This window comes from Prunus persica, chromosome G3 (genome assembly GCF_000346465.2).
Source record: "Prunus persica cultivar Lovell chromosome G3, Prunus_persica_NCBIv2, whole genome shotgun sequence".
Classification (NCBI taxonomy): domain Eukaryota; kingdom Viridiplantae; phylum Streptophyta; class Magnoliopsida; order Rosales; family Rosaceae; genus Prunus; species Prunus persica.
The window spans coordinates 17,716,562-17,741,441 of NC_034011.1; the positions used below are offsets into that span (position 1 = coordinate 17,716,562).

The following is a 24,880-nucleotide window of genomic DNA, read 5'->3' on the forward strand; positions in this document are numbered from 1 at the left end:
TTATTGGGTACGAATTTTGCAAAACTGCTGGAATCTGAACCCCGGGGATATAAAAAAAAGGGTCCCTGGAATGGATGCAATTAGTGAAAGTCTCAATCTGAAGTTCTTCCCTGTTTGTCCTGATCGCATACATGATTTATGCATGGGGAGAATTACCTTTCAGGACATTGATCGTACTTCATTTGTGCATGTAGACTGAGTTTTACATTCTCTGGCTTGGTGTCTGAATTCTAGAGGCTGCTGATTATACATGCAGATGTTGAGAATTATTGCAACTGCTTAACCCAGGTGGGTGCTTTATATAGATTTATATGCAAATTCAGTGCATAGAACAGAAATCTTTGTTATTACAATGCAATTTCATTTACATAGAAATCTTTGTTATTATAATGCAATTTCAGTTGCCTGTGTAATTTTAACAGGGAATGTGTATATAGTACAGGCATCATCATTATTACAGGCTGTTTGGAAGGTAATTTAAATAGATTGGAAAAAATCTCCCTGTTTTCCTAGATTCCAAGATCTTGCTTACTTTTATATCTCATTTTGTGATGATGGAAACTACACTTTGTTTTCATAATTGTGTGGTTGGGCTTCAAAAATAGTATTCATGGAGTGTAACTGTAAAACCCTGATGTTATTATTTTAAATGAGTAGCGCGTATGTGGTTTATGCGTAGGAAACGTGTTTTTATCTGTGTTGCTCATGTTACTTTTCCAAAATTTGGGTTGAGATAATTTCTAAAAGAGCAGCCTTTCTCTAACCAAGGATCTCAACTTTCTCTTATCTCTACCAGACCATAAACCTTTGACCTTGAGATTGAGATCAAAAGACTCTACCATCATGAAATCAATTATGCCCAGAATTTTAACTTAAAAGGTCCTCACTTCCTTCCACAGCAGTGTAGACATGATTTTCAGTTGTAAATACCTACCTAATTTTGTCCAGATTTCATTAGGTTTTAAAAGCAGTGTGTTTAACCACTGTTCATCCGTGTTAAAATCATAGTGCGAGCCCCAGGCTCCTAGACTCTCCACTGAAGGTTCATTTGTCCATATCCAAAGTGAAAAATTCTTTTTTAATTTTTTCCCCATTTTTATTTTGCATGTGAAAAATAGCTTGTGTGTTTGTTCTTGTGAGAGGTACATGCTAATAAAGGTGCTCATATTCCCTCCATCCTACTCTCACACCTCCTGTGACATCTTGATATGCAATTTTCTGGATGTTACCAATTGTGCTGTTTGCCAAATCTCTAAAAGAATAATGGACTTTTATTTTTGGTAAACAGAATAGTGTAATTTATTGTACAGATCTTCAATGACAGTTATCTTCTATGATTTTTAAGAATTTTGTTTATTCCTTTGTCCTATCATGATGTACCATTTTCTTTGGGGCACAATCTTTGATCTTCTTTTGTAAAATATTTGAAATCTTATTTATCTTCTCTAGAATTTGTTACTTGTTATCTACTTTGTTCTGGTTTTTCGACTTTGATAGGGTTCTTATAAATCCATTGACATTGGGCTGTATGGACGTGCACTTTGGAGCTTTCTTAGATGGGTAAGAGGCCCTTTAGAGCTTAAGTTTTGGGTCTCTTCAAGGCCCTTGTAAGATTCCAGGCTTCATCCCTCTATTTAGGAAAAAAAGAATAGGCTTCCCTTTTTCCAAGAAGATGAATCTAATAGATGCATATTTGTCTTGACAAAATTAATTTTATGCCCTGATTACTTGGGGAGGTGCTGTTCAATCAAGTTTAGTAGACAAGTAACCTTTCTCCCTCTTTGATTGTATACTTTAACCTTGAAATTAGTCTTTGGAAATTCCAGTGAATCAGGGATTGAACAAATCACGTTGGTGGTAGCTCTTGTTTCATTGTGACTTGACATGGTTGTTTTATCACTTGTGCCACTCCAATGTTTTTAGCTGACAACATCATCTTTTTTATTCTGTTTTCTTTTTGTTTTGTTCTTTTTTAATTTACTTTAGGTAGTTGCACAGCAGCGTGAAATTACGACTTCCAATTCAAATTAGAAATGGAAAGACATATTTGATTGGTTGGTGTGGATGTTTGATAATTACACAGCTTTCATGTTAGATAAGTATCCCATTCCAATATGTGAATTATTTTCTATAGACCAAATTTTAAATTAATTATTGAATGGTTAGCTGTTCAAAGGATAACAGAAATTTTAAATTGTTTGTCTTACATCATCTTGTACTGACCAGTAATATAGTATCAAGACACCTTTGATGACTATTGAATATGGCATAAAATCATTGACATCTTGTGATCCTTTTTCTTTTCCCTTTGAGATAGTGCACTCAGATTTCCATGAGTACATCAACATGGCTGAAAGCCCATGACAGTTGTGCCTGCCATGGGCTTCCGGCCTTTCTAGGTTGTTAAGGTTGTATGTATCGACACCATGTAGGCAGGCACTTAAATCCAGAAATATCAGTACTTACGTTCAAGTTGGGAGATGTGTGGATATATATTTTTTAAACATGAGCTCTTTGAATTATTAGATAACAAAACATTTCCATGTCAACCAGTTTTTGGTAGCTGAACCTTGCTGGCTGCAAACTGGGGAGATATGACATTTCTTGTTTTTGCAATGGTGAATGAGGAGCAGTGTGACTTGGAGCATGCATTTTGTGAAGAAGTTTCACACGTCCATATGAATAAATGGATGAGAGTTGCCCACCTCAAAACACTAAAGCATTAGCATGATGCATGTTCATGCTACATTTTCGTTGTGTCGTCCCGGAATGTCGGGAGACACACACACACAAACATTTGAATAAGTTTGGTTGTATTGGGTTCGATTATGTGTTCATTAAACAAGTTATATAATTAAGATATGTTGGTTCTATTAGACATGTTTAGGGAGTGTGGCTGTTGCTAAATTATTGACAACCAATGATGCTAGAAAATATGGGTCAATTTAGAGGCAGCTTATACATAGCATGTGTTTAGTGAAGATGATTTGTTAGCATAGATGAATGACACCACTGGTTTCAAAGTTTGATTCGAGTCAAAGAGCAATAGGGGTTTTGGTAGTTAAGGGAAGTACTTGATTGTTAAAAATAATAAATTAAGGTTGGCTGGAATAATATACTTTCCAACATCGAATTAAGGTTTAATATAATTGAGATTTTTGTTTTCTAGATGATTGATTGAAAGGTCATGTGAGTTCTAATAATGCTTAGGGGAAAAATCATTTTTATTCACCATGTGGTTTGGCTCAACTTCATTATTCTGCATCAGGAGTGGAATGGGGCCACTTTTTCGTTGTGGCTTATTTCCTTACCTTCTTTGTGGTGCGTCATGTATCATCCTCACTAATCCAATCAAAAGTTTGCAAAACATTCCCTATTAATGATTTTATGGTGGATATGATAAAATTTTACACCCCCTCCTAATCCTCAAATTTGTTGTAAGTGCAAGTAATTGTAGTCACTAATGCCTGTCTAGCCAACAGCAGAAACCATAGCTGACATTTTATAATTGGGTTCTACCACAGGGTGGTAAAGGGTTTCACCTAAAGCTCTTTCCGGTTTTTGCTTCTGCATAAAAAGAAGTGGTATCGACCAACCACAGTTTCATTTTCTGCATTTGATTTGTGGCTCTTAGACAAGTTGCTTTGCCTGTTCCAATACATAATATGAATATAAGAAATATTGAATATCGAAACAAATGAACTTGTGAGATAGGGACAGTAAATCAATAATTCTTAATTACATCCTTTGACTTGTAACCAAGTTGAGATTTCCATAAGCATAGGCAGTTTAGACTGGTTGTTGCCAACTGTTGGTCAAATAGTAAAGGTAGTTATAATGCTTTTGGGAATTTCAGGGCCTCAGTATGTTCTATATTCCTTTTTCATGTTAATGAATTCTCTTGATTATTCATCACCTAGACTGTTGTATTCATATGATTGTGTAGAATGTGTAGAACGATGATTGATTCAAGTTGATGATTTTTAGTTCTGAATCTGCTTGGACATTATGCTGCATAATCGGCAAGAAACAATAGAATAGAAATTGTCTTTTTTTCTATCTGCAGAACTCTGTGAAATGTGACTGTTAGATGGAGCAGGTTTCATGGCCGACCAGTCCACATAAATGTGGATCAGATCCTTCTAGTGGGTACATTTGACAACAGGTGGTGTTAAATTAAACATTATGAAAGTTGAAAAATGAAAATCAGGACACTGAGAAGCTGAGGGGGAAACGATAGTGAATATGGTGGCCCCTTGTAGCCTTAACTGTGTAGCCTTTTTCCATTAATTTTTATGCAATTAATTGGTTTGAAATCTGTCTTGTAATTTGTTTGTTCATACATGTTAATCCTGTCGTTTCTAGGACTGTTTGTGAAATAAAGAGTAAGAATTCTGCAACATTCTATTGTGGCAGCTTTTTAGCCTCTTTTGGTAGGTAAAGCAGTTGGGAGGGAGCAGCAACTGTTACTAGGTAAACATCATCACACCTTCCTTCTATTTTACGCACACACAAATGTAATGATTTTATTTTTTAGGTGAGTGTAATATTAACTGGTTGTTGGGCTTTCATATCTTGTTTAACAATTGGTTTCATCCCCAAGGCATTAGTATGTTTTGAAATATTGGATTCTAGACTTATTATCTTTTTCACCCACCAGTCTTACATCTGCAACTTCAACACCCAATATCCAATATCCAGTTCTAAAAGATTAAGGCCCTACAAAATGTAGGGGTCCTGCTTAAAACCTCTCTGGCTGAGAGATTGCATTTTGATATGTATTTTAAGTAATTTTCTTCTGTCATATATCTGGATGGATATCCATTCGTGCTCATCCTTATCTTACATATGTTCCCCACTTGCCCCCCACCACCTCTGTGCCGCTCACAGCTTCATAAAATTTCACTTATGTAGTTAGCAGGAACCTAAAATTTCAGTGCAAGTGGACAATACATTAAGATTTCTGTTTGTTGTTTAGCCTTGATTTTGTACGTAGTGAATTCAGTTCCTTATTAGTGGACCTCGAAACCTTATCAAGATTATATTAAGGGCCAAGCTGTTGAATGTTTCGTTTTTGGTACTTGTGCTTCGGAATTTTTAACTTCTTGTCTTTTTAACTTTTAACACTTCTTGCTTCACTTGGAGCAGCGATGCAATTTATTTTATTTTCTCTGGCAGGTGTTGGAGTCTGAGGTCCTGGTTTCTTAGGAATCCTTAACTTAAAAATTTCTGTGTATATTGTTTACTGTTGTTTCCTTTTTCTGTTACTATAAAACAATGAAAGAAACTTGTATGCCTAGTAAAAGTCGCATCTGTATTTCTAATGGGAAAACTGCCTCTGCTTTCAAAATTTGTGTTGGTGAGGATAGAAAATAGAAGAAAATGAGGCATTTGAAATGGTAGTTGAATATGTTGCTAGGCCTTCGGCTTGGATTGTTTTGGGAATTTGGGGTGGCTTGAGAGAATGGTAGGTCCCAAGTTTTGCTGAGACAAGAGGATATTGATTATGAAAAAGATGGTTGCTCCTGCTTGGATCAAGTACGAGACTCATTGAGATGGTCCCTTCTGTTTAACAAAGACCCTGCACAGTATTTATTTCTTTCTTTTTCGTATGCACCATTTGGTACGGCGAAGAGATGGTCTTGGCTTCGGTTTAAAAAGACCATTTTATCCTTTCGGGCTCAAGTGAAATGACAAACTATCATTTCTTTCTTGATATAAAATATATTATTTTATTCATCATGGGACATTGTATTGCAGTAGGATTTTGTCAACCTTAGTGAGGAGGTCCTTTTAATTCGAATTAAATTAATCCCTTGTCAAAAAGGGTCCCATAAAAAGGGGTACATCATGCATGAGTGTAATGTTTCTGGGTTTGCCGGAAATGACAAAATGCATTTGTTTTTCCTATTCCTTTTTTCCCCCCTTCGATTTGCTATTGTTCTTTTTTCTTATATGAACAACTAAAACACATGCAAGAAGTTATACACACAAACATGGGAAAAAGTGTTCTCAAATTATACACTAAATAACCCAATCTTAAACCCAATAAGTTAATGTCCAAGCTCGTTTAAATTGAAAACATCTCTTATTTTTTAGCAATAAAAAACAAACAAGGTTCTGCACAAAGTCACCATAGTTAGTAAATGACGGGACAAGGATAAAATATAATATGTACGTGTATTATTCGGCAAACTTCTTAAAAAATATGCGGTATATTATTCGGCAAATTTCTTAGATGTGATCCAAATTTACATTTCCATTGCAACATTTGCTTGACAATAATGTTAAGGGAAATTCTGGTCCACTTCGGGCTATTCTTTGTATTCTTGTATTGATTTTCTGGAATTAATAACAGTCCTCCTAATCCAAAAAAAAAAAAAAAAATTTGTTAAGGAAAATTCTATTGCCACCCCGAATTTTTTGAAACCACCCCTTTAATTTTCAGCCTAAAGTGTCGATTTTACCCTCCCATCACTTTCTTCGCTTAGTTAATAGCCCGCTGGGCCCCCCGAAAGGGAAAAAGAGATGAGAGGGATGGGGGAATGGAGGGTTGCGGGCACCGACAGCAATTCTAGCGACAGTGGAAGGTGGGGGTGGTCTCAATAGGGGTAAGCTTGGAGATTTGGATAGGGGTAGGTTTCAATCGATTGGGTGCGAGAATTATAAATTTTCAAAATGTCACCTCATTAAAATTTAATTTAAGAAATTAAATTGGAGACCTCATCCTAGGCCTAGGCACGGATCAATTTGGAATAGTAGATGACTCTTCCGTTAACCAAATCAAAGACTTCGATAGACCATTTTCTTTTTCGTTAATTAAACTAAGAACTTCGGTAAACTTCAGATTGGTTAACCTAACATTTAGTTTGGATTGGTTCGGTACGCCGATAGTACCATAATAAAAACATATTAATAAAAATAAAATTTATAATTGTTTCACATTACATAAGTTCTTGAACAAAAACACCAAATTATCCTTGTAAAATATAAAAATCCAATGGTCTAATTCATCCCAATATGAAATAAAATAACTTAGCAACTATACCGTTCAATATGTACTCAAAATGTACTGGGAACCACTTGCTCTTTCATTTGAGAATCTACTCCTACACCATTAAACAAATTATGAAAATAGAAAATGGAACACAAATGAATGCATAGGATCATGTGTCTTGAGCCACTAAAATTAGAGTTTAATTACATTTTAAACATTAGAATTACGTCATTTGAATCATCAAAACCCCCCCTTTTGTTTATGTTTGTTGTTTGAAACTTTGAGTGTTATTTTTACTGAATTATGTACAAATATGTAACTGATTTTGACATTTGGTCCGCATTGGATTCTTTAGTTTTTCATGTTGAATCCAACCATATAAAGAACATAAGATTTGGATTAACGATTGGAAAGTTAAAGGTAAAAAATGAGACAAAGATCGAAACTAGAAAACATAGGAAGTTCATAAATTCCTCTATGACCTAAAAGTGCTATAGTACCCGGGTGATAAAAAAGCGATACACTAGTGATAAAATAGTGATATATAGGTGATATAGGAGCGATACAAAAGGTTGATTGTGTTTACCTTTGGTTTCTTGTTTTGCATTTAAATAATAAAGTAAGTGTATATATCATATCGGTACGAGTTTCCGTCTGGTTAGGAATATTGTTACCTGTTAACCAAACTAAACATTTCCATACAGGTCAGATCGGAATAATTAAAATTAAAAAAATAATTATTTAACCAAATCAAACCAAACCGTCGGTACACGGATAATTGGAATGAGATGCCCACCCGTACTTCATCCTTAAAATAAAAACCTAATTTATTCCTAATTAAAAATGAAAACAAACACCTAACTTGACTAACGGCTAAACTTAACGTCTCTAGAAGTTTTTTTTTCCTTCTTCTTCCTTCTCTGCACGTCTCCACCCACCTCCAAAATCTTTTCGTTCTCCAATCTTATTACACAAAAACATTCTTATTACCAAGAAAAGTATGAGCATAATAAGAATCATCTGACACATCGAATAAGGAACTAGCTCCAAGGGTATAGGAAATTGAATCATTAAGTTCACCCAAATAATAGAAAACCTGGAGTGAGAAATAACATAATTCATTTAATAAAAAAAAAATAGATATAGCAAACTCTACGTATTCAAAAAGAAACAGGGAATTTGTGCCTACAAATGATGAAGACAGACAAAGTCTTCAAACCTACAAGTCAAATACAACTAACTCTCTGTTCTTCTAGAACTTCCACTGTGAGTTTCTAGTTGGGATGCCTATGTCAGAGTTTCTTCGATCATATGTGATCGTTAGTGGAGGCACATCAGATTGTCTTAATTTTGATATTAGATTGCTCCGTTATTGTAATGGCCCTTTGTGGCTAGTGAATTTTTTAGATGAATTATGAATGCAATCCAAGAATTTCTCAAAAAAACAAAAGTAAACCACGTTGTAGAACTCAATATGATAATGCAACATTGGTTGGAAAAAAAAATTGATAAATTTTTTTGGGAAGTGTATAGCAATAATACTATCGGGTTTAGGGCTTTTGTTTACACAAAAACCATCTAAGGCTTATGGGGTTTTACTTTAGGTTTAATTTTCGAGTTTAGGGTTTTGTGGCTTTCGTGGGTTCATAACTGAGGTTTCGCTTCTTCTTGAGTCATTAACCATATAAAATCCCTACTAAGATCTTGAAAGCAATAAAATAAAGTTCACATTTGTGCATTTTTCTTGCTTTAAAGGATTCTGTTAAAGGGATTCTTTTTCGAAAAGCAGTCGAAAGATTGGTCAAATAATACTATTTGAAGAACACATTTGCGAGACTCATTTTACATTATAATTCAATGACTCAAGTTGTTTTCTTTCTAAGTTTTTATTCGAAAATTGGCATTGAAAAATATCAGTTATAAATATAAATTGCTTAGTTATTTGATTATCATACCATTCCACTATATTTATCGATAACACACCATTTCATATATTAATTAAGAGACTTTTTTTTTATTATTTTTTTAAATTTAAATTTATTTTAGAATTAAAAAAATAATGGGTAGTTGTGTTCCATAAAAATTGGATCCATTATTTGATTTTTCTTTTTAATTTTTTTTTAATATGAAAAGTGTGAATTTACTATACTATCCTCATTTAATTAATAATTTCAATTCTTAATATTTGCATTAACCAAGGGCATTTTATGGTATTTTGAATGTTTCACCATTTTCTGCATTTTGCTTTATATACATAGATAATAGAACCAATTAGCATTGAGGCAGCAAAGACCAATGCACGAATTGCAGTACAATAGAGTTGTAATTCACTAGTTATTCTAGATGCTCGCCAAATCTGAAAAAACTCAGAGGTTATTTGTATTCCTCGGAAACCCCCGCCCACATCACCATTCAATATTTCTTGACCCACTATTGGCCAATCCACCTGGGCACTAGGTCAAATGTGAGTACTAGGATCACTTAGCCATAAATATTCAATTTAGATGATGGATTGATCGAAAGACCAAGGTCTATGATGATATTCAGCCAGATAACGCTAAGTAATAAGAGGAAAGGAGCTGCATGCGCATCAAGTATATATTTTATTCCAGAAAAAGCAGCACCAAACAAAATGTTGTTGGGTTGGAAACCCTAGTGATGATACTTTTTGTGAGTCATCAAGCCAAAAGCAGCCTTGGAACTATATATTACATTTTACGATCATGATGATCATGATGAGGACCAAAAGCCACTGAGCTCTTTGTATACAAATATGGTGGATATGCTCTAGCCCTTTACAGTCTCATTTGGTCATCATAACATTCTGATGAAATGCTTTGATGATCTTATGACCCGTAGGCTCTTACTTTTGAATCCGTCTTTTTTATGTATGTATGAATTAATGTATAATAAGGATATTATGAGTCATATTTTTGGGCTTACACGACAATGTGATATCGTGATACAAACCATTCATTTTTTAATTATTTTTAAAAATTATGATGAAGAAAAATTCTCAGTCAAATGAATTAACAATTTCTTAGCTATTTTATTATTATCCCGATCAAATGATGAAATAAAAAAGTTGGGTATCTTTTTTCCTTTATAATGTTAATAAATAAAATAATCATGGATATCCTTAATTATAAGTTCAATCATGCATCTATATCATTGCAGATGAATCTTCTTTATGGCTCTTCTAGACGAACAACAGAACAGAGTATAATTTATACGTATACAATTTCCATGACAATATGAAAACAAATTAATGAAGAACTAGGGTTTTAGTGAAATAATATTCAGAATTCCAGAAAACATGTGGAATGGAAAATGACATATACTTAACGGTAAACAACTGACTATAAAGTCTACAAAGAAGGCACACACACACACACACGACCTTATCTTCTTCAAGCCCGTATGACTTTGTAAGAGTGAGACCCACCTAAACAGCCAAAACCACCAGTCCAAGTCAACCTTCTCATTTCTCACCTCCCCTCTCTCTTCATGAAGCAGCTCTCGAGCACTATATCTACGCCCATCTTCTGCCTTTACATGGGCCTTTCTCTCTCTCTCTCTCTCTCTCTCTCTCTCTCTCTCTCTCTCTCTCTCTCTCTCTGAGCGAAAATGAGAAAACCTTGCTGTGAAAAAGAAGGCACAAACAAAGGAGCTTGGTCTAAACAAGAAGACCAAAAACTCATTGATTACATTAAAGCTCATGGGGAAGGCTGTTGGCGATCTCTCCCCAAGGCTGCAGGTGTGTTTTGGGTCTGAACAACATGAGTTGTGTGCATTTTTATGTTTGTATATAGAAATAATAGTCTACTTTGTGTTCTTTTATGTTCCAAATTATTGATGACTTATAATTTGTGTGATGTTGTATTATTAGGGTTGCACCGCTGTGGCAAAAGTTGTAGGCTAAGATGGATAAACTATCTAAGGCCAGACATCAAACGTGGAAACTTTGAGCAAGATGAAGAAGACCTCATCATCAAACTACATGCCCTTCTTGGCAACCGGTATGTACCATCAATCTTTCCTTCCTCTCTTTCTCGTGTCAAATATTTAGTAAATGCATATGTTGACCAGACTGTCTGATAAGAAGCGAACATTTTCCTACATATATGGCGTAGATATTCACATGTGTTAAAAGTGTTAGCGCGTAATTATAAAGGTCAACTATATAGCTAATGGTGAAAGTTTCGTGCATGGGCTGTTAGGTGGTCGCTTATTGCTGGAAGGTTGCCAGGGAGGACGGACAACGAGGTGAAGAACTATTGGAATTCTCACATCCGGAAGAAGCTAATTAAAATGGGCATTGATCCCAATAACCATAGGCTAAACCAGATCATTCCTCGTCCGAATCCTCAAAACGACTGTGTTTCTGCTGCTGCAACATCATCTGGATCAATGAGCAATATTAGTGCATGTACTAAAGCACCAATCAAGTCTTCACGTGAAATTGATCAAAGGGCCTCACAAGCTACAAGTGTTCTTGAAGATGAAACTTCTGGTTCATCATCTCGTGACTTGAATCTCGACCTCACCATTGCTTTTCCTAATCCTCCACTACTAGTTGGGGAAGAGATGCAAAAAAATATTAAAGGGTCCTTCACTATGGCGAGAGAAATCGAAACCAACCTTCAACATTCACCCACTCTTGCTCTTTTTAGATAATACATATAATTTGGAGAAGGAGATGAATTGATCCTTAACTAGCTGATCTTGGCCAGGAATTGGAAAAGGAGGGAATTAAAAAGGGAATTATTGTTTGGCTGATCAAGAACTTTGGCTAGTATTGACAGATAGCTAGCAAAATTGTGGCTAATGGAGGCATTAACATGGAGCGAAGGGCCAAACACTTCATCATGAAGGCAGCTAGAATATTGATCCCATTGTATGATAATCTCATTAGGCTATATAAATTCTTGGATGTAGCATACAAATTGGAGATGAACTGCAAAAATCAGTTGATCACCAAGAAATGAATATGCATGGGAAGGGAAATGTGTGTTGATTGTAATTTGTGTTCAGGCAGGGGGAAAATTGATGTTGAATGACAAATAAGCTATATGATATACATATCTTATTTTTATAGGAGTTCTTAGTTTTAAAACCATGATGGGCAATTGAACATACATATTTTTGTTGCTTAATTATTCTTTTCCTTTTATTTTTCTCAAATGATAATTTGTTTCCTTAGTTAATGATATAGTTATAGATTTATGAACTAATCTTGGACATTTCTTAGCATGTGAAAGTTAGGTATGTGAACACTTGGTAATTCCAAAACAGGAATTGGGGTGAAGAGCATCTTTAACACCAAATCAGGGTGCTGTTGGTTTCCAGTCATAAAGCACAAAAAATCTGTCAACCATATATATATATATAAAAAGCTACACAATACTGTTTTTGTATAGTAGTACATTACATTAATGCTTAATTTGTATATCATGCAAAGCTATATATAGTTAGCCCTCTTTTACTGTATTTGTATGAATTAGCATCAAGATAATAAAAATAAATCTCGTAAACGGGTCTAGCACAGTGTGTGTGTAAGAAACCCTCTCCCCCTTATAGTTTAAATTATTGCTTTTATTTAAAAAGAAGAATAAAGCAATCTCATTAATCTCATATTAGTATATTGTGTTATTCTATTTATTTCTTCACAGTTAAATGATCAAGTGGATTCCGATTTGATTGATTATATTTTGAAAAGATAATCCTTGACTGGTGACTCAATAATTAATATACAGTTCCGATCATTGAATTCATCGAGAGATGGTCTCAATACAATTTTTTTTCTCCCTCTTAAAAGATGGAGATCCGTTGTTAATGGGGCCGGGAACTATAGCTTAATGGGGTCCCCTCTAGAGTCTTTCATATGAAATGAACTCCTAGAAGTACATACTATGGCAACTAAACAATTGTTGATTGCATAACAGTCATAATTATCCGCCGTGATTAAATGTTAAGGAAAGTAGGCCATCATGATCAAAGACAAGATTTAGATCCTCCAGTGCCTTTAAACATGTGCAGTTTCCTGCATTTTGAAGCTAAAGTCTTACCATCCAATTAATCTATTAATGGCTAAAACCCACTCCACAATCTCCTTTTTCTGGTCCGGTCACTTTCGCTCCGTCTCATTCTCATCGGCCCATGCATCGCACATTGAGATCTCTCTCCCTCACCCACTCATTCTCATCCCTTTCTTTTTTCTCCTTCACCACTCATCCGTCTTCTTTCTTTAATGCTTCTGGCGCATTATATCATGCATAGACTAGATTAGAAAAAATGCCTATATTTCATGTGCTTAACTTGGAGGAAGAATTGAGACTATCTTCATAAGAAGTTGATGACTAAAACTTACCCCTTCCCTAATCCCCTTGAAATTGGTGGTATTATGAGGGATAAGTTTTAGTAATCAACTTCTTATGAATAGTCCTCCCTCATCTTCCAAGCTATACAACAATATCCATATATATTATGTCTTGATTGCACATCAAATATGGGCATTTTGCTAGTCTAGTCTAGTCCAATTTAGTCCTCCTTAACAAACAAGGGCCTTATTCTTTTATTAATTAGCTAGGCATCATTACGAGACTAGACAAATTGCAAAGTTAATTGTAAATTGATCATTTTAACATAATTGTGGTTTCTACACTAATTGTTGTGATTGTGAATCATACATTGGAAAATTAAAGCTTTACCTAATAGTAAACTTTACTTAATAGTTTAAAAGATCTTGAGCCTCTTCACACATTGTCAATTAATTTTGAATTAGATGCTCACATCGCATTTTTTATAATATATCAATTGTATAATTGCGCATTCTATTTTTGTATTTCATAATCAAGAATAGCTTTCTCCCCTTTATTTAAAAAATAAAAGATGAGCCAACGGTGTCTAATCCAGTGGAAAGAGCCTTGATTTGCAGACCAATGGTATCAGGTTCGAACCCCATGACACCTTGACAGTGTGTGTGAAAAAAACCCATCTCCCAATATCACTTTTATAAATAAATAAAAACAAAACAAAATAAAAAGGCAAAGATGAAAGACGGAAAAAATCAAAATGAAAATTGCAGATGTGGATGATAGAAATGAGAGGAGGGGGTTTTGGGGTTAAAATCTTGAGGTAATGTGATAGGTGAGGCCGTTAGGTTGGTTAGCTGGTAAGGATTCGTTTAAATGTAGCAAACTGCATGCACAAGTTTTATGGGCAAAGGAGAGTTAGATCGATCTGTAAGCACAAATATCGCTGCCTAAAGTTCTCAACAGCTCGTCAAGCCTCAAGGACACAATTAATTCCCACATAATCTAATTATAATGGTTCATAAATAATCCATAAAGTCAAAGGTCCACACGTTGCCTCTCAGCTCACATAAAAGTCGAATTTACATGTGTAGCCACCCTTTCGGCCCACCAAGGACATTTTTGCCACATCAATGTCACTATGCTGTAAGAGGGCTTTGACGCCAAGCCAGAGCACTGCATGGCTGATTTAGAATAGGAGAAAGTCTGGGGTGTTTTTTTTTATAGGGAGTTGATTTTTCCACTTCTCATTTCTTTACGTATACTTTTTTTTAAATAAATATTTTTTAATTTATTTTGTTCTTTTTCTTTCCTATTTTACCTTTATTCTACATTAATTTCTTTTTATTTTACTTTTATATTATTTCTTTTTATTTATACTTAATTTTTCAACTTACACTCTATTTTTAGTTTTTTTTTTTTTTTTTACTTTAATTGAGTAAGAAACAATTAACACTTATATTTGTCTAGGCAAAATTACATGGTCTACTTGCAAAAACTCATGCCCCACAAATAAACCTTGCATCCATAGTTTTTTCTTTTCTTTTTTTCTTTCTTTTTTTTTTTTTTTGTAGAGGAAACAAATTTTAGGTGACCACAAAGAAACTGAAATGCATCTAACAATAAATTTTTACATTTTGTTTTTCCATGTTCTTCTCAGTCATAACCTTTTGGAAAACAAATATTGAATGAAATTGATGAAATTGTGGACATGAATTGAGTTCTCAGAATTTCGGAAAATGAAATTGAGTTTGAGACTATGAGTTTCAAATTCACATTAATGGAGTTCTCTTTGTTTCATATGAGATTATTTCATACATTCATTTCGTTTGGATACCTTCTCAGAAAGTACAAAGTGCAAGGTACTAAACATAAGCTCTATATAAACATAAGCTTAAAAAGTGCAAGGTACTAAATTTGCAAAAGATATGTTGTCACTTCAAATTGACCAATATACAAATTTACCAAATCATATTGGTGAACAAGAAAATCTAATTTGTCAACCAATCTAATTAGATAACAGCAAGTCATTAAATGGATCTCACTTCATATTTCAACTAGGAATTAAATGATCATGTGATAGGGTAGAGAGTAAGCCATGTACCACACAGAAATATCCTATTTTGAATTTCCTGCAAATTGAATTGACGTTCAGATAAATAAAAGATTTCAAGTGTATTATTTTCTTATAGATGAAATTAAACTCTTAAAGAAATAAGCCATGTACCATAAGTGCAAATATATATTATTGTCTTATGATACAGAGATTGAAAATTTGCAAAACCAGAATTCATAAGCAAGAATCAATTTTTTTGTTAAGAGTAAGAAAAGAGTCAATGGTGAACCATATGCAACCAGACCTCAGCATATCAAGTGAGAACAAAATGAAGAAAAACATAATAGGAAGAATTACAGTCTGCATTTAGATATAAAGAGACATAGCAGATGCAAATTTTATTGTTTTCAACCCTTTTTCCATTCAAGAAAGTCCTCTTAAAAATTCACATTCATGGCTCCCGAAACAATTTATAGTCTGCAAATTTTATTGTTTTCAACCCTTTTTCCATTCAAGAAAGTCCTCTTAAAAATTCACATTCATGGCTCCCGAAACAATTTATAGACCAAGCATGCCCTAAAAATGCATAAAGAGCAATAAGTTCAAAGATTCCATTATGAAAACTACGGCGGGTTGTACCACCTTCTAAGCCCTCCTGAAGACATAAGTTTGTGGATAAATAAAATTACAGTGGATACAACATCTAAAAAGTTTAAGGCACACAACGTGATGATTTTTAAATTCAAGTTACATGAATATGAAAAGACAACACTTAGTTTATAAGTTCTCAAATTTTGAAGATAATTACTTACCCAAAAGTAATTCTAAAGGGTTCGCCTCGGGTTTCGAAAAATTCGGGGCGGGTCCTTTCAGTTGGTATCAGAGCTCTAGGTTCAATTTTCTGTGGACCCTGCACTTTATGTGCATCCTTAATTGTGGGGATCAAAAATGGGTTCCATCTCGGAATGGCACATTTGCGACGTTGAGGACGTCGCAAAAGTCAAATTATTTCACAAAGGAAAGATACATAGACCGCCGGAGCATAAGAAGGGCTGGAGCTTTACCACAGACAGTGGTTGTTTTAGGAGTTCCGGAAGATTACGAATAGAAGCCGAAGGTTTTGCATAGGATAACACTTGTACTTATGGTACAGTTGGATGTTCCTATGACAAAGTTGTTCATGAGTCCGCATAAGCGGGAGGATAGGGAGTTGATCAACCTGCTTCTAGGGATCCTCTATTGCCTGAACATGTTACTAATTTTCGACTGTGTGCCTAGAGCACCGAGTCGAAGATACTAAGAGCACAACCTTTCTCTAGGGCGAGCAACTCCCTGACATTGGATTAAGGGATCCAAGATCTGAAAGGTGACGTTAGAATAATCGAAATCACAAGTGTGGAAAGGATTAAGATAGCCTTAATTCTCTTACAGAAAGAGGCTCGTGTGTGGTGGGAATACTGTGGTCAAATCCAAGAATGAGACCCAGATGGATTGAGTAATCCTACCTATGGAGATGGAGAGAGTACTTTGGGGTCTCATCTCACGTGAGCACGTTTGAGTAGAGATCTTTCATTGGAACCAGAAATGGATCATGGTAGAGAGAGATAGACGATGCTTACAATTCGGTAAAAATGATCCTTTCTGACATTCCTCTCAAGGAATCGTGTTGGCAATGCTGCTTATCGATTCTAGGGAAAGAAGGAAAATATCAAGAAGTCAAAGAATGAGGATCTTCTTTTGCTAGGAAAGCTAGAAGAGAATCAAATCACAAATGGAAGCGTTTAGCTTTCCAAGGAAGAGCTGGGGGAAACCCGAGTGGTAGATGCGGGCCCAATGCTCATAACCTTTCGAGTGACAGGTAGAAAATTTCGAGGACGAAATTTTTATAAGGGGGGTAGATTGTAACACCCCGACTCCAAATTTAACCCTTATTTAAATTATGTAAATATTTAAGGGCATTTTGGTCATAATTTATATTTGAATTGTTAGGTTAGCGGGTTTGGCAGTTGGTTGAGAATTATTGGAAGGCCGAAGGCCATTTATGTGGATTGCATGAAATTATATTGTGCATGCTGCCAGTTGTGAATATTAAATGCGTTTTAATGCAGGTTGACGTTTTTGGGAAATGTCCAATTTATAGGGGAGACTCTGCCGAAATTTCGGCAGGAAGTCTCGATCTTTAGTAAGTGGGCCTGGCATCGGGGTGATGTCAGGAATTCCAAAGGGTTCACCTCGGGTTTCAAAAAATTCGGGGAGGGTCCTTTCATCTACCTATCTTCATATATTATCACTCAAACCAAGCTCCAAGAGTTTCTCATATTTTGAAACTAAGGGTCACGTGGTTGGTTACATCCCTCAACCTGTTTAATTTTTTAGATGAATTAGTGGGTAAGACAAGGACTAAACCGGTTGAGGCTGAATTAGATGAGAGTGATAAAACTTTATTTATTTCTTGTAAAGTTGTAAGATTTTGGGTCTATTTTTATAAGAGAAGTTATATTTTGGCTTCTTTTTATTTTTATTTTTACTTTTTTTTTTCTCACGTACCGGACACGGGGTTTCCACCGACCCCCAGGTCCGGGGCGTGACACCCAGTCCATGTAAAGTGGGGTGATACCAATTGCATCTCAAGCAGCAATATAACTGTTGTCTCTCATGTCAAGGAGGACAAAGGATAACATGCCATCCAACATGTCCACAAACTCTTCCCCATGTTCTTCATACTGCCAAAGATAAATGTTAATATGATGCAGAACAACAAGAACATATAGGAAGAAAAACGAGATTCGGACTCAAATTGGCTTTTGGCATCTCACCAAAGGTGTCCAGTAGAGAAACTAGAAAGACTCTACTAAAATTTGAAGGTTTCTCATGCATCATCATGAAAAACTATAATAAGAATATACAGATAATACGAACAGGAATTCACAATGCCTTTTTTTTCTTTTGTTAACTCTAGTTTTAAAAGCTTACAAAGTAGCCTCTTTTATAGGAGGTGTAGAGTGATGAAAAACCTAAATTTTGGGGCAAAGGGAAATGCTTTACTGATAGATGAAATCACTCACAATCGTCGACTTAAGAATCGTATGAGCGTCTATAGGTGTATAAAATCAAACTTGAAAACTTAGAAATTAACCCAAACTAATTACACTAATAGCTAGAGAGTGATGAGGAGATGGATATCCATACCTCACTTGACGAAAACAGTGGCTGGAGTCGCCGAAAATAGTGACTGAAAGTCAAAAACCTCTTGAACCTTTCGAAGCTCGTCGCGACTCAGGGAGGGCAAGGGTGGCTGGGCTTTAGCCCTGGCCGAAGCGCCGGCCTTGGTCGGAGAGTCTGAGAGAGAAAAAGACAATGATGGAGGAGAGAGAAGAAAGAGAGAGTTTGAGAGGGACTGAAAAAAAAAAAAAGAGGAAGAGGGAACTGAAAAAAGTGAGACGGATACGGAAGTTAGGGCGAGAGTTTGAGAGGGATTGAAAAAATTGAGAGGAAGATGGAATCCAGTGCGAGAGTTTGAGAGAGAGAGAGCGTGAAAACTTTTGGACTGGCGTTGACTACCTTTTAGGCATTTGTGATTATGAGAGATTATGCTAAAGGGGAATCAAAGGCATCGTCATAAAAAACCAAAATTCGTATTGATGTCTTTGTACCTGTATAGTATCATTATTTATAAAATCGATGCCTAATGTGCTAATAGCATCAATTTTTTGTTTTTCCGATGCCTATGTAGTGTTGCTGAAAGTGAAATTTGGCATAGTGTGTTCACTAAAGCTATACAAGTTGCTGGTTTTACTCAGTCCAAAGTTGATTATTCGCTTTTTACTTGCAAAAATGGCAAGTCATTCACCACCCTTTTGATCTACGTCGATGACATCATGATTACATTAAATAATTTGTCTACCATTAATGCTCTCAAGCGATTACTTAATACTTGTTTTAAGATCAAAGACCTTGATGATCTTAACTCTATTTTGGGCATTGAGGTCTCACGTTCGAGGAAAGGTATTTCTATTTGTCAAAGGAAATATGCATTGGACATTCCAAAATTTCTTTTGATACAAGAGAGATACTTCATGATCCAGCAAAGTATATAAGGTTGGTGGGACGCTTAATTTATCTCACCATAACAAAACCTGATATTATGTATTCAATACATATACTCAATATATTTATGCATGAGCCTCGCAATCCACACTTAGATGTCATCATGACAGTTTTTAAGGTATCTATACAGTACCCCAGGACAAGGACATTTTTTTCTTGCTGGAAATGAGATGAAGTTGATGGCATACTGTGATTCAGATTGGGTGGGATGTCCAACAACACAGAGGTCAACAAGTGGCTCTTGCGTGTTCCTTGGCAATTCTTTGATCTCACGGAGAACAAAAAGACAAAAAAACAGTATCTCTTTCTTCAGCAGAGGCTGAATATCAAGCAATGATAGGTGCTTGCTGTGAAATTGCTTGGTTGCGTTATATATTGCAAGACCTGCAACTCCCAGACCCAGGACTAGCTATTTTACACTGTGACAACCAAGTTGTGTTGCACATATCCGCCAATCTAGTGTTCCATGACAGAACTAGACACATTGAAATGGATTGTCATTTTATTAGGGATCAAAACTTGGATGGAACAGTGTTGTGAAATTATTGCAAGCGCATAATCCACACAAGTAATATAGAGATAAGTGAAATGTCGTTCCCATGAAGCCTGTAATTTCCTTTTAGTACCAATTATAATTAATTCATAAGTTTATTTGAACAATTGATTAATGAGAGTGATTGATTTATTAAACTAAGTTAAAACAAATATGAAAAATAGTAATTTAATTAACGGTGGAAAATTTGATGAGACACTAGAGCATCCGATTTCACCATAACCAATTCCACTTCATTCTTATAGCCAAATAACCATAATTACTACCCATGTTGACAGTTGATTTCTCATAATTCATTCGATATCCCCTCTCCAACTCAAATAATGAACAACCCATTCTTTCTCTCGAGCAACGGATTTAGAAAAATCAAGAACCCATTTAGTTCTATGAGAACATGCAAAAAAACTGCATGAGTCATGTTAGTCCCTATAGGGCACTCATTGAAGACATGATATTTGTTACGAGAAGCAAACATCAAACATCTCCTCTCGGTCTCCGCTTGGATCATCAAAACAATTAAATATTGGACAGATATTCAAAGCATTAAGAATAGTAACAAATACTCAACATGAAATAGTAATAAGAAATTAATATAACTATAAAAATTAAGTATTCATGGTTAGGCTACATCGTAGCCCTAGCAAGGAAAATTAGTTCATGACAAAAGAAAAGAAAAACAAAAGAATTCTTGTCATAAAACATATTTTGCAGATGGATTTGATCTTTCGATTCTCCACAGCAACACCTTCGTAAGCTCCAAAAGCACCGCGGCAGCAACTCTTGGCTCTCTTTCTAATATATTTGTGGGTGTATTGAAATATGGTGAAAAAATATATGGTATCAAGATGGTCCAGAGAGAGAGCTTAGGGTGACCTTATATAGTTTAAAACAACTAAACCCTACTCCAATAAGGGCTAGAAAAAATCTCCTAAAGCAAAACAAAATCCCAAATAATTAAGGAAACAAACTAGGAAACAATCATTCTTTGACTTGAAAACACGTCAGCCAACTTCACACACTTTTTGGGGTAGTTTCACTTCCTAGAAAATTCTGGGAAAATATGAGAACTGTAGCTTGATCTCTAAGCTTTCCAAGCATAAATCACATACCTCTAGAAAAAATCAGAAAGGTCTTCAAATCTTCAATCTTCCAGAGCAGTGCAGTTCTGATGGGATTTCAACTTAGACTGTCTTGACTTGCAAGTCTACAGCATTTGGCTTGGTATAAAATTATGAAACTTTGATACAATGATCTTCAATGCCTTAGTTTCTTCTCCAATTGGCCTTGCTCTAAAATTCATTCTAAAAGTCGATTTTTAGTCGAAATCCTTTCAAGAGCGTAGAATAGCTGAAAATAAGAAAAGTAAGGTAATAATGCTCTTTTTAATTAACTTCTCCTACAAAAACCAAATATAAGAGGTATAAAAATATAGGAAATAATGCATTTATCAAACAATAATTACAAGATATATTTCATCTCAATAGCAAGTAGCAGACGTGTTTACAAAGGCCTTGGGCAAAGAAGATTTTTTGACTACTGTGTGCGAGTTGGGAATTCACAATATTCACTCTCCCACTTGAGGGGGAGTGTTGAGAAGTCAATTAAATCCCAATACATTAGGGATTGAATGATTAACCAAATTATATTTAATTGATTGTACATGATTTGCTTTCCTTTTGGCCCCGTTTGGTGGGTTGACTTGGAATCGTTAGGATAGGCCTTGAAGCATTGGACTGGGCTGGCTTGGACTGGCTAAGTTTTGAGTCATGTCCTACTCATTCTTGCACACAACAGACTGGAACTCACTTATCTTTTTTAATAAATCAAAATTTTATTTTAATTTTTTTATTAACAATATTCCAACTCTTTTCCAGTATCTTTCTTTATAAGCTCAAAATCATCTCTTTATCAAATAAAATCATCTCTTTTTAAAATAAAATAAAAAATCAAAACACTTTTTCTATTATTTAAACTTTACAAGAAGATAATTACAAGAGAGAAATAAATTTTAGTTAGCCAAATACAAATTGTAATTTGGAACAAAAGACGAAAAAAAAATCAATGGAATAACTTTCAAATTCAATAAAACACAAACTAAAGAACAACACTTAGAAGAAAAAAGAAGAAGGAATTATGCAAATTATGGAACCCCAATACCAGATCTGAAAAAATCTTCAATGAAAAGGGAAAACAGACCCGAAAAGATCTTCAATCAAAAGAAATCAAACGCAAAAGAAGAAAAAAAAAACAAAGCACTCAACATCATCAACACATCTCAATATCTAACAACAAAATCGAAAAAGGAGTTCTTTCAAATTATCAGAGAAGAGGAGAATAGAGAGGGGAGAGGGGAAGAGAAAGGAGAATAGAGAGGGCAGAGGGGAAGAGAGAGGAGAAGAGCAAGGAGGGAGGGGAAGAGAGAGGAGAAGAACTTTAGAAGAGGCTTGTTTGGTCTCGCTGAGAGAAGAGGCGTGCTCGGTCTCGCCAAGAGAAGAGAGAAGAGGCTTGCTTGGAAAAGCCTCAGATTCTAAACCCATATATGGGCTTGGGTTCTAGAGCCCTAGTTATTTGGGACATGGATCCTAGACCTGGCAAACGGATTTTGGGTCATGTTCATGTCAACCCGTTTGACACGACACAACCCCTTAATTTAACAGGTGAAAAATACCAGACCCAAATACGACCTGTTACAATTCGCAAATGATCTGACACGACCCGTTAAGAATAAACCAAAAAAAAAAAAAAAACACAGCCAACAACCACTCTCTCTGTCCTTTTTCCCTAAATTTCCATCTCATAAACAACATCCAGAAAACTTACATAAAGAAAAACAAGAAGAGAAAAAATGGTTGATTAGATTAGATTATTTATATATAAAAAAAAGACAGAGAGGAAGAGATGAGAGATGCAGATAAGAAGAGAAGAAAAGAAAAAAAGGAGAGATGGAGAATGACAGAAAGAGGAAGAAGAAAAGATATAAAAAAAAAAGGTGGAGAGAAGAAGAAGAGATAGTGGGGGGTCACAAGAAGAGAAAAAAATGGTTCATTAGATTATATTAGATTATTTATTATACAAAAAAGATAGAGAGGAAGAGATGAATAAGAAGAGAAGAAAATAAAGGAGAGATGGAGAATGGCAGAAAGAAGAAGAAGAAAAGGAAAAATAAAAAAGAGACGGAGAAAAGAAGAAGAAGATAAGAGAGAGTGGGAGGTGAGAGACAGTAAACGGAGAAAGGAAGGGGAAAGATGGAAAAGGAATATAAAAAATAAAATAAAATAAAGAGAGAGGGAGGGAGAGATGGAGAGAGAAGGATAAGAACCAAAAAAAGAGGAATGGTGTTGGAGGAGACTTGTGATATTTTTTAAAAATACATTTAACAAAACTACCAAATTACCCTCCTTAATGGGCGGATGTGAATATTCGCGAATTGACCCGACTCAACTCGTTACCTTAACGGGTGGCTAACGAGTTCAACCATTTTCAACTCGACCCATGAAGCTCAACCCAAATACTGATAATTTCGTACGAATTCGTGTCGTGTTAACAGATCGTGTGCAATATTGTCCAGTCCAAGACACTTAAACTCACCAAACAATGGCTAGGACCCATGTCCATTTTAATTGAGAATATCCGATCTCGGCCTAGTTTGGGATTGCTGTCACTTTTAAAAAAAGTTGCTTCTTTTGTACTTTGAAAATAATTAGCTGTAAAGTAAAATAGCTTCATGTTTGGTAAACAATATTTTTAAAGTGCTGTTAGTACAAAGAGCAGTGTCAAAACCGTTTGATAAATTTTAATATAAAATTGTTGTAACTGTGAATAATGACTAAAATAAACATGATGTTGAAAGTGTTATGTACTAATCATATGGTGGTAGTGGTGGTGATGGAGTGGAGGTGGTGGTGGTGATGAAAGTGGAGTTGGTGGTGGTGGTGGCGGCAGTGGCAGGCATGGAGGTGGTAGCGGGTGTTGGCTGTGGAGGTGGTGGTGGTGGTGGTGGAGGTGGAGGTGGAGTGGTGAGGAGTGTTGGTGGTGGTGGTGGTAGTGGCAGAGGATGAGGATGAGGAGGATATAGTGATGGTGGTGGTGGTGATGGCGGCGGTGGTTATGGAGGTAGTGAATGTGGTGGTGCAAGTGGTGGAGTTGGATGTGAAAGTGGAGGTGAAGTCATTTTTTAACATGAATGATGATATTTTGGGAATTAAAAAAATTCATTAAAGATTTATCTCAGCTTCTTTTGAAAGCAGCTTTGAAAAATAACCCAGAGCCTGTTTTTAAAAGCTGTTGTCAAAAGGCCACTGCTTTTAAAATAATTGAGATATTTTATTTTTACCAAACACCTTAAACTACTTAACTTTAAAGTGAAGCAGGTTTTTAGCGAAAAAAAGTAATCCCAAACGGGACCCTAGTCCAGTCCACCAAATAAGGCCTTATTAGTCTCTTAATTGTAGAAAAACCTGTATATAAATACTCTAACATTGTAAAGAGAAAATCATCCAGTAATCAAATATTCTTCCCTTGATTACAATTTTACAAACTTGGTCAAACTGTAGCGAAGTCAAATATGAACAGAGGCACCTGATGCAAGCGGATCGATGGAGTCGGCTCCCATTCAACATATCTTATCCGTTTCAAATGTTCCCCAGTGAAAAACGTTGTCCTGAAAAAATAGGAAAGCCCAAACTTCATCTCGAAAAGAAAGACATGAAATATGAACATATATTAATATAAAAGATGAAAAGATAGCCACCACTTTTCTCAATGGGCATCTCCAAAAGCAGAAAACATGGCTGGCCTAATAATCAAATACCATGATGACTTTCAATTGGCAAAAAAAGTTTTGTCGTTATGGA

The 24,880-nt window shown here is 35.3% G+C and overlaps 1 protein-coding gene across 1 annotated transcript; it reads left to right on the forward strand.

Annotated features, from left to right (window-relative positions):
- On the forward strand, positions 10,548–12,150 carry LOC18782221 (transcription factor MYB6). The gene is made up of 3 exons (XM_007215838.2): positions 10,548–10,754; positions 10,887–11,016; positions 11,218–12,150. The coding sequence occupies exons 1-3, from the start codon at positions 10,625–10,627 to the stop codon at positions 11,672–11,674; spliced, it is 717 nt and encodes a 238-aa protein (XP_007215900.1). The 5' UTR covers positions 10,548–10,624; the 3' UTR covers positions 11,675–12,150.